At 36.0% G+C, this 11,025-nt stretch overlaps 1 protein-coding gene across 1 annotated transcript; it reads left to right on the forward strand.

Annotated features, from left to right (window-relative positions):
• Nucleotides 1-8: 8 nt before the first annotated feature.
• Nucleotides 9-10,197, forward strand: NSMCE4A (non-SMC element 4 homolog A (S. cerevisiae)). The gene is made up of 11 exons (XM_009326029.1): nucleotides 9-150; nucleotides 1,206-1,286; nucleotides 1,885-2,015; nucleotides 3,094-3,239; nucleotides 5,217-5,316; nucleotides 6,691-6,781; nucleotides 7,262-7,356; nucleotides 8,092-8,140; nucleotides 8,855-8,946; nucleotides 9,518-9,609; nucleotides 10,164-10,197. The coding sequence occupies exons 1-10, from the start codon at nucleotides 9-11 to the stop codon at nucleotides 9,599-9,601; spliced, it is 1,011 nt and encodes a 336-aa protein (XP_009324304.1). The 3' UTR covers nucleotides 9,602-9,609; nucleotides 10,164-10,197.
• The last annotated feature ends 828 nt before the right edge of the window (nucleotides 10,198-11,025 follow it).

The following is an 11,025-nucleotide window of genomic DNA, read 5'->3' on the forward strand; positions in this document are numbered from 1 at the left end:
CGGCGGGGATGCCTCTTTGTGGGTCTGGGGGCTGCGAGTGGGTGCCGGGGCAGTCGTTTCGGTGCCAGGCTGGTAGCCCGTCGTTATTGTTTGAGGAACTCTTTAAGCTTTCGTGGGAACTCCGAGTTCCTTGGCCTGCTGAAATTTTGGGCCTGTAGTTAGGTCGAAATCTGTCTCCCAGGAAGCATTTGCATGCCCAGGGATAGCGCAAAGTTATGAGACATTTACCTGCACGTAACGTGTGTGACTGCATTGATGCAGGGGCACTGTCAGCTTTAGACCTGGAGATATACTGAAAACCTTTAATTTTGCATTCATGGTGTTTGAGCTTTACTTGGAAACCGCAGGTACCAGTATCTGCCTGGACCAGAAAGTTATTCTTAGGCTTTCCAGAAAGTGCTATGGGATGTTTAGCATCTCTCTAGATAGGTGTGTCAGTATTTCTCCCGTGTATGTTTGAGGTGTGCTGTTTTTTCTCGTGAAAGCACAACAATGGTTGTCTGAGTAAGCACTGCCGAATTTAACATCATGTGGTGTTGGTTGTTTTCTGCATACTTGCTAGATTTGTAGGGTTGTTTTATAAGAGAATACAATGCAGTTTATGGATGATCCAGTCTGTGTTTATGCAGAAAAACAAGAGTGGTATGTCAGTGCATTGAGTATGGTGTACGTCCTTAAAAGCAGTGCTGTGAGTAGCTGTTCAGAATTGAACATCTGAAAGCCTTGTTAAATCATATGTATACCATTACGTATAAGTAACGGTGTTTGACATGGTGATCTTCGGAAATCACCAAGCATGCATTTTGGGGGGGTTTGTTTGTTTCTTTCATGAAAATCCTTAATAACTTATGGGTCAGATGAATAACATACAGAAAACTATGGTATCTGGTAGGTGCTTTGACACAGACATAGGTATTTTACTGGAACCGAGAGGAATCTGGGATCTGCTAACATAAATTCAACCATGTAAATCTTATTCCCTTGAAGTAAATGGAAAATTACTGCTTCAGACTGAGTTAATGCATAAACATTAGTAAAAATGGAGCTACATAATCTTGCAATTAAGGTACTATAACTATATTCTGTATTTTTTTGTGTATGTTGGGCTATGAACCAGCCAGTTTTGATTAAGGTGTGAGTATGTATTTCTCAATGCTTCTATATTTAAGTAATTTAGGATTTCATTTGTGTCCCTTCCCCCCCAGAAAATCGTGAGGATATGCTGAGTTCAAAAAGCAACAGACTGACAGAAGCTTTGGAAGAAGCCAATAAACTGTTTAGTGGAGGTAAAACAAATTCTGTGGTCCTCATTAGGGGTGCTTGCTTGACAGTTGGCGAAGTGTGAGGCAATGATGCCTTAAACAAAAAAAGGCAAGAGAATGAAGTTGAGGTCCAAGTACTTTATCAGAATTATTAAAGTATAGCTTGAAATAGGTATGTTGAGTTGAAGAGGAATTGTTTGAATAAGTTGATATGAGAAAATAAATATAATTACTTTAGTGTTTATTTGCACTTAGAAATACTCCTTGCTTCATCTTGACTCTGTAGAACAATATATGTAAGTAGTACGTATAAAAAGATATTAATGTAGAGGGGTTCATTTCACTTGGAGAGATGGAAAACATGCCAATGAAAAATGCATTTTATTCTTTAAGATAATGTGTTATTTTCCATGCTTGTCTTTGTCAGTGTCATCCTCTCCTTTTCTGTCTCTCTTTTTTTTAATGCAAATATTATTATAAGGATTATGTAAGTAATTGCGTTAGAGGTCACTGCAACAAAATGATTTACAAAGCTCTATGCCCAGGATAGTCTGTATGCTAAATTTTATTATTATATCTTTGACAATTTCGTATTATTAACATAAAACCTTTTCTGTAACAGTTTCCTGTGCACGAGAGGCTGCGCTGGATGCCCAATTTCTTGTCTTAGCATCAAATCTAGGAAAGGAGAAGGCCAATGAGTTGCACTCTGAGATGACAGCATTTGATTCACTAGCATTTGCAGAAGACTTGGTAAGTTGCAGACTCTGAATTTGCCAATAATTTTGCTAGAGGTTTGCCCTATTTTTTACAGAATCATAAAAAAAAAAAGCCTCAGATTGTCAGTCAGTCAGTGCGTGACAGTTCTGATGGAATTTAACACTCTTCTTATGAATTTTCTTTGATTAACTTTCAGGTTAGTGTTGTTAATTGTTTTGAACTATGTATTAAGCATTTCCGATATGCATAGGGGAAAATCTAACTTAAAATGCAGACATCCCTCCCCATTGTTGCTTTGCTGCTACTTTATCACACTTCAGTCAGTTTGTGCTCTTAGGGTAGTCTTGCGCACTTCTTTTATACCCACTGTTTTGTAGTTTCCCAGTAGCTAAGTATTTTCTTTTTTCTGTACACTGCTTCATATGTTTTTGGATGGAGTTCTCAAGGCCCTGTGTCACTGACATGAAATGGGACTTTGGATTACTTGAATGCTTTTAGACTTGACAAGTTTGTCTCTTTGTACTGTGACTGGGTAGAAGAGTCAGTTCAGAATAGCTTTGTATTAGACTTTTTTTTTTTTCCTCCCTGAAAATTTTCTCTTATGTTACAGTAGATTAATAAAGAGTCTGAGTCTTTGGTCAAGTCTAGAGCTCTGCAATATAAAAAAACATCAAGTTCAGTTGTTTTACTGAAGTTTTTCATGGCGAAGTCTGGATTGGTGGATGCAGGGTTGGGCCAAATAAGTTGTTTTATGGTATTTGAGGAGCTAGGCTTCCTGGGATTGTGTGGTGTTCAGAAACTGTGAGACGTCTTAGCTTTGTAGTGCAATTTAAGTAATGCTTTGCTACTTCAAACATCACTGAAATTCTATTGGAATATAGACAGTTCCGTTTACCTATAGCTCTTCTTTTCATTGCTTGCTGATGCTTGCTGACCACAAGAAGTCTGTATGTGAGTGTGTTTCTGTTTTCACAGTATCTTCAGGAAAGTCAAAGTTCTTCTGCTAGGTTAATATTTAATATCACTGCATGACAAACACCATAATATGGTATTTCACCATTACGGATCTTTCTCTAAGTGAATTTTCATGGCAGTTTTTTTTCTTTTGTAGCTAACCTTCATGGGTATAAATCGCATAGAAGAAAATGATAGTGATTCTGAGGGCATTTCAGGTGGCTATTTACCTAGTAATGCCTGGCATAAACTGGGAGAAGAAACAGAAAAGTATTTCAGAAGAGCACCTTCTTTTCACTATATGTAAGTTTATTTAAGGAAATAGCATATAATGCAGCACAAGCTAATGGCCTTAATTGATTCTTATCTTTAATACCCTGGGCTTGAATAGAGTTTAATCTCGGGTCACAGAGTGTCAACAAGAACTTCTGTGTGGTCTCTGTTTTTATGGTACAGTGAACTTCTTGTCTCCAAAACATTTCATAATATTTCTCTCTTTGATGTTGATTTGGCTTGGCTACAAAATAGTATCACTTGTATCTAGTAGAGATAGCAAGGTATTCTTGATGTACCTGTTTCAAAGCCAGTAGAAGAGATCCTCTTTCCTTTAAAAGCTGACTCTTCCTCCATCTTTCTCTCCCTGTACAAGCTGCAGCCGGAATCATGAATAGAGGAACCTTTCCCTGCCCCCCCCCCCCGCCTTTTCCCAGACAGTTATGGAAGATCAGTCCATCAGGGTCTATATCTTTTACCTGATGATTGTATTATCATGAAGAGACCAACAGTTCTTCTTGTACATCTGTGTTAATGGGTTGTCTTTTGGAATCTTGTTTTCTGGCTCTGCCTTCAGAAGAAATCGCCTGATTACTGGCAAGTGGCCTTATGCAGAATCAGTGTCATCTCTCCTTATGCGTAGGCAACCCATTTAGTAGGAGCCTTTTTAGCTGCTTTCAGATGACCCTTAGTCACCTGGCTTTAGACAATGCTCCAATTTAAATCTCTCATAAAGTCAGCCTACAATGACAGGATCTAGTCCAATTAAATTATCAACAGTAGAGTTGATAGAATATTATTCAGTTGCTTATGCTTTTACACTTGTTCCATCCCCCAATAAGTATCACTATAATTGTAAGAGAGTTGCTGAATATAGTAATTTTGATCATACAATATCTGATATTTAATGTTGGATAGCTAATTGAGATATTTCAAACTTACGTTTGCATTTTCAAGCTGTAAGCTCTAAACGATAAGTACATTTTCCAATCATTTTTATGGTCTTAAGACAAAACTGACTGCAAGAAAGACTTTTTTTTCTCATTAGTTGCATTTTGACATCTTAAGTAATGATGGGCTCCTTTTGATGGAGGATGTATGAATAGTTGCGAAGTGTTTAAAAACGCTTTTAAAAAGTAAAATGTAGATCTCAGTTTAGGAAAAGAACTACTTATTTCTGACTCCATCTATTCTTATCTGAGGCCTGAGTTATTTTTTTCATGGTCAGTCTGTGACTTCTGAAGTTGAGCAGTCGCAACTCACCCAAGATAGGGAAAAATATGTGCTGCAGAAAGTTTGGGAAAAAAAAAACTTGAATTGAGTCTCAATTCACACTCTCTCCTTTAGGCATCTAACTTGGTGGAGGTTCAAGGCAACCAAAGTTAGGAGCCTAAGTTCCTTATATAGTCAATGGAGAGAGGTAAGCACTTCAAGAAAGTGCCTAAATCTAGCACGTATATTACACTTACATTGTTTAATGAGAAACTTTGGATCTCTTCTTAGTGTACTGAATGTTCTATTGATTGACTATATTTTAAAAATTTGTGGCTTTTTTTTTTTTTAAAACCAACTTACTGCAAACCTGAACTTACAGAAACTAAACAATAAATGAAAAAGAGAGAAATATTGTATGGAGAGAGTTTTCGGGCAGAAAAGTTTGTAATAAATTCAAATGGAGATATTGGAGGATATACTCTGTTTCATTTCTTAACTAGTTTTAAGAAAAGTAGATTTAAAGTTTTCAGCTTTGGAAAAGGAAAAAAGTTGGAGTAATTGCATAAAATTTTATACATCTGTTGATAATTCTGGTATGAGGCTGCCGACATTACGTTGGGAGCAACTTTTGGGGATGGCTGTTTACAGAAATCTCTAAATGTGATGAGGCTTTATTTTTAGATATGTCATTACTTTGCACTTTTATCAGAAGATCAACTGCTCAGTACATAGGTTTCTTAACATACAATGTAAAACATATTTCCATATATATGTTCTTTTTATTTCGGTTAGGTTGGGATCTTTCAAGTCTGATCCTCCTGTACCAAGGCAACGGATTGAGAGGCAGAAAAAGGCTACAGGAAGAGAAGAAAAACGGGCAATGCCTGCTCAGGTTTGTGAAGTGTTATCTTTATTAACGATTTGTTAGTTATTACAAGTGACTTTTAAATCTTTCTGTTCATGTTGGTTTGGGTTTTGTAGTTACGAACTGTGTAGTACTAAAGGATTCAGACTTCATTATTAGGCTTCTTGATTTGTTTTGTGTGGACTGCAGTATTTCACTGAGTGGAAGGAAATAGGATTTACAGACAGATTTCAAGTTCAGAAATAGGATTTACAGACTGATTTTTTCAAGTTCAAATTATCTTATTTGCTCTGATGCTCCTTGCTTTGAAAGGAAACAAAAAAGAAACTTCTTTACATTAGCATGTTTTCAACTTTTATTTAAAAAGTGTCTAACGGTGTGTGGCATTTGCACAGAAATGCGGTTAACAGCAGCAAACTAATTAGCTCACTTAACCACTGTTTTCCCTGCTTTCTGTTTCCCTATTCTTTCAGCCTTACTCTGGCAGAAAGGCAAAAATCTGAGAATACTTAGAGAGGCTTACATTTGAAACTTTGAAAAAATAAACCATGTTGTTATGGGGAACCTCTGGCTGATAATGCCAGTACATAGAGGCAAAATGTTGAGCATGTCTTTTTAAATATAGCCTACTTCATAATAATCCAAATAGTGACAGAAATTATTCTGATACAGTTTGTGCTGGGAAGAAGAGGAGCTGGAGGGTTTGAGAGAGTTGCTTCTGGAAGTGACTGACTGCTCTTTGTAATTTGCTTAGGTAAACACTGATGATCACTGATGTTAATCTGTGTTGGATACATAGTTATGTGTGAAAGTTTCTGTAGCTTGCTTTATTGCAAGGTAGTCAAAGGGAAAGCGGTGGTTAACAGGAACAGTAAACAGATTACTGAAGGCTGTACTTTGAAAAGTGAATTTGGTACTCTGCTGATGGCAGTACTTGAAGGACGATTTGGAGTACCCTGCTTTACAGATAATGAACAAATCTGTAAAATCACAATCATCGTCTCCTTTGACCATGTCAGACTTCATGCCGTGACGTTTCTTACACGTAAACTTAGGTGCCTTTTCTGAAAAAAAGTTAAAGATCTTAATGAACCGCCCTTCTATGCGTATAAATAAACTTCTTCAGTAAACTCACAGACTGTGTACCACTAGGAGTAACCCAAGAGGAGACCTGTAAATAGGCTCAAAACATACAAACTGTGACCTTTCAGTTTGATATTGTAAAATGGGAATTAATTCCTAAAGCACTTTAAGTTGTCTCATGTTTGCCTAAGTGTGTCTGTAACTGCATGTGTGGCGTAGAGAGAAAAATTTTATAGTATGTGTTCATAAAAGGCCCTTTTCATATTCTTGTCTTACAATGGTGATTATTTGAGGTGAAACTATGTTTCTTTATTCCAGTTAAAAAAAATGGAGGAGTCTCATCAGGAAGCTACGGAAAAAGAAGTAGAGAGGATCTTGGGATTATTGCAAACTCATTTTAAAAATGATCGTAAGTATGATTCGATTAAGCTTTTAAAGCATTAACTTGAGGAAATGAATACACTTAATCTTCCACAGTTAAGAGTGGTTAAACTATAGAAACAAAATTAGGTGGAGTTTGCAAATAGAAATCTTAATGTTGAAGAATATATACTGACTATTTTTTATGAACACTAATCAGTTGCTGTTTGATTGCGAAGTAAATTTGAATCCTACCCTCTCCCTCTTATTAGAGCGTGCCATGTTGTAGAAGGCAATCAAATAGTCACTGTGTATGTGTGTGGCAAAAGATGGAAGAAAATAATATTCCCTAGAAACTTTGTTTCTTTCTGCAGGCAACTGGGAATTCAGCATTGTAACTAAATTGACATAAACATTCAGTTAGCTTTTAAAAGGAGTACTGACTTGTGTTTACATACATTAGCTCTGTGTATACCACCTGGGTTGTTTGTTTGGTTTTTTTTTAACAAACCCATTTTTACCTCTCTAGCTGATACACCTATTTCCTTCTTTGATCTTGTGATTGATCCAAACTCTTTTGCACGCACTGTGGAAAACATCTTTCATGTGTCCTTCATTATAAGGGTAAGGCATGACATGTTCTTCAAATCTTATTTTAGATATTGGACTTCTCTAGAAATATTGATTTGTTGTTTTTATGGCTTTAATATTGACAGATTAGGATTTAAATATTAGGAATCCTAATTTGTTTCTACAAACAGTCTATGATATTTTGGTAATTGAGTAAAAACGAAAACAGAGTTGACTAATTTTTTTTACTAGATTTTTCTACTACAGTCAGTTTACCAACAAAACAATAGTGAAATTTTGCTCATAGAAGAGCAGTCATAGAGTATAGAGGAGTTATTGAGGTTGCAGAAAGTATGTCAGTGCTGTGTTTTATGTTCTCTTCAAATCTGTAGATTTACACTTCAAACTATACTTTGTCTAATAAATAAAATGAGTTTGGGAAAAGGGAAAAACTTACACATGTATTTTGACTAAATTCAGGTTTATAGTGAATAGTGATGTGATTATGAAGGGTTAACTCAAATATATTTAATGAATAATAATGTTTTTTAATAAATCAAATTTTCTATAATCTAGCAGTTATCAACTGTCCTATATCAGCTGCATTCTTTATGAATAAGTGCTATATTTAAATATTTTTTCTTATTTGGTATGCCAATTAAGATTCTTTATCAATATATGTACCTGTTTATGATTATGTAATATATTAATTAAAAATATGAAATCTCAGTGCATTATCCTAATTAGAAAGTTCTAATTTCTGAAACTTTAAATCCTACTGTCTTTTAGGATGGTTTTGCAAGATTAAAGTTGGATGACGATAAATTGCCAATAATAGGTAAAATCTAGCTTTAAAAGCCTATAATTGTTTTTTGTTACAACAGTCAAAAGTAGCTACATCTTATGTGTTCACAAAGTTTTAGGTATATTTTTAGCTGCAAGAGTAGAGATTCGGGGATAGGCAGTGAATTGTAATTGAAGGCATGAAGAGATTTATGAGAGGAACTGAAAGGATTGAGTCTTCTTAAATAACATAATGTAGAAAAAGACCATTATGCTGATCTATACAAATTAATTCTATTAATAGAAGTAAAAGGTTATTGCCTTTCCTTTTAAGTGATGTTTTCGCTGATAAGTATATGAACATTGTTACGCTTTGCTGAGAAAAGATATTTCTGTGTGCAAGAAGTCTCCTTTGCCTATCTGAGTTGGGAAGTGCTGCAACTTCAAAACAGTTGAAAAGGAAATGCCATCCTATGTACGAGGTCTTTGGCTTTCATTCCCACGGGATATCGATGGGATTAAGACTTTGGTGGGATTTCATAAAGGATTAAATACTTAGGTCCTTCTGGGACTCTGAAAAATGTTAGTTTCTAAACTTTTAGGAGGCAAGACTAAAGAAATTTCTTAAGAAGCATATGGTGCAGGCTACTGGTAGACACTAGCCTAGTGGAGCATGTATAATTGATTCGCTTTTGGTGAAGCTTTTGTGTTCCTGGAGGAAACTGACATTACACGTGTAAAGAATATGAAAATACTGTATTTTGAACAGAGCCTTCAAAAGACAATGAGGGAAGAGAGGATGACCGTAGTGCTGGAGCACGGAACCAGGTTGTCATATCTCTGAACCATCAAGAATGGAAGGTATAATAGATAGCACTTGATACTTTTGAGTCTTTTTTTTTTTCTTAAGTGTAAGAATGCATCCGAGAGCTGTGCTGTTATGTACTCTGAGGGTAGATGTTCCTGTATATATTATCACTACGTTTAATTTCGTGGATTCCAGAACAATCACAAATCTAATGAATGCTTTTAACTGCAAGAAAACTGAGAATTGCGATAACAATTTCATCTTTGATCCTTGAAGCCTGGTCAGTTTAAGCGCTTTTAAGTTGCGCAGTGACTTGCCTTTACTGTTTTATTTGAGGACTGGATAAGTATGGAGTCTGTTTCTTCCCTTATATATGATACTTGCTTCTAGAGGGGAAGTTCTCCATACAATTTCCTCGCTGTTTGCTGGTTGTAATAAATCTTAGACAAAAAGTAGGTTTTAGCACATACAACTCTTCTCCTTTGTCCCTCACTCAGAATGTGCAGAAGAAACTTAGTAATTTGAAATAGTGCTTTAGTACGAGAAACTTTATTACTTACCTGATGGTAACTGCAATTAAATTGAAATAGTTCAGCTCTTGTAACTCTTGTCATCTCTAACCAGGAGATTGTAGTAACATATGAAATAACAGAACCCATGATTAGCCCTCCTTGTCATAGAAATGAAGATGAAATGGAAATCGCTTAATTCTTCAAGTAAGTTGTGGTTTGTGTTTTTTTTTTTTTATAAATCTAACTAAATAAGGATACAGTGCATGAGTTCCTTATGCATGTGGAAGAACTGCAGGGAAACTACCTGTGACTTATAAATGTAGAAAAACTATAAGCAGAGTAACTGTATAACGTCTGGAGCATTTCTATATTCTTGATATCTTCATGGAGCAAAATGTAATCTAGTCTTCTATGCGGTAATTAACTGAAAAAAACCTGTATTTTTACATTTGATGGTCAGTTAAGAGATATACTTGAGTTAATTTTTGGAACTTTATTCTTGTACTTGGAATGCAATGCTGTGAAGAATCATAGCTTAGTTTTTGTACTTTTTTTTTTTTTTAACCTACTGACAGCTGATGTTGTTAATAGAGTAGTCTGAAGAAGGACTTAGGGAGGCAGGAAGGGAAGACAGCCTGGTTCCCTCTAAAATCCTTTAAATGATAGGACTGAATTCTTTTGTTGTCACAGTTGTTTCGTAAGTTCCAAATTTTAATGCATATTGTCTTATTGTCTTCTCTTTTTTTCTTTCCTCCTAGGTGCCTTAAAGAAAATATTTTAAAATGTTTCCTTCAGAAAAGATTTTATATGTATATATTGTAAAATTAAATTTATTTTTATTGGAATGTCTCGACACTTTATATAAGATGTCTTGTTTATACCTGTCACAGGGTTATTACCATATACTTTCTATTTATTATGGCTTAGCTTACTACTTCGTATAAAGTTTACTGACACTTAGAAGCTTTCATAAAAAGGAAATGCTATCCCCCTTCTTTCATCCCTTGTCTCCCCAATAACAGCCTGCAAGTGGAATTTACGTGGTTAACAAGATTATCACAGCAGAGGTGGTTATCTAGATGATCTTGGGTGCTGCAGGAGAAATTGATATTGTCTTTCTGTTCTTACTCTTCTGGAAATCAAGGTTTGAGTTTGGAAATTTGGTCTCAATTACAGACAAAAATTCCTCCTTCCTTTTCTTTTTTCGTAAGTCCATCACGTGTATTAGGCTTTGTAACGTAGGCAGGACAGCTATATTAGGCCATGACATTATTTTTTTCAAAATAAATAAAGTCTAGCTCCATCTCTAGAAAATGCTCTTCGGAGGACCACTGTCTCTGGAGTTCTTAGGCTTTCTTCCTTCCTTTTATCATTAGGCAGGGTTTCTGATCAAGCAGTGATCTGCTGTCCTGCTACTAGCACCAGTGTTAGAGCATCTTTCTCGGGGGCGATCAAACGTGGTCAGGCCACGAGCGTATGCGAAAACATAGTTTGATCATCTTTGGTCCTCTACAACGAAGCCGAGAGCTATGTGTTAATGCAAATCCAGCAAACGGGGCGAGGCCTTCTCCGGCCTGGCCGGGCCACAGCCTGCGCCGCTGAAGGCGGCAACCTCCACCC

The sequence above is a fragment of the Pygoscelis adeliae genome, unplaced genomic scaffold (genome assembly GCF_000699105.1).
Source record: "Pygoscelis adeliae isolate BGI_AS28 unplaced genomic scaffold, ASM69910v1 Scaffold4, whole genome shotgun sequence".
NCBI classification, from domain to species: Eukaryota; Metazoa; Chordata; class Aves; order Sphenisciformes; family Spheniscidae; genus Pygoscelis; species Pygoscelis adeliae.

Coding starts and splice junctions, on each gene's coding strand:
- NSMCE4A (XM_009326029.1), top strand. CDS start 9: ATGCCTCTTTGTGGGTCTGGGGGCTGCGAGTGGGTGCCGGGGCAGTCG. Junction 2,016..3,093: donor TAGCATTTGCAGAAGACTTG/GTAAGTTGCAGA, acceptor TTTCTTTTGTAG/CTAACCTTCATGGGTATAAA. Junction 6,782..7,261: donor AACTCATTTTAAAAATGATC/GTAAGTATGATT, acceptor TTACCTCTCTAG/CTGATACACCTATTTCCTTC.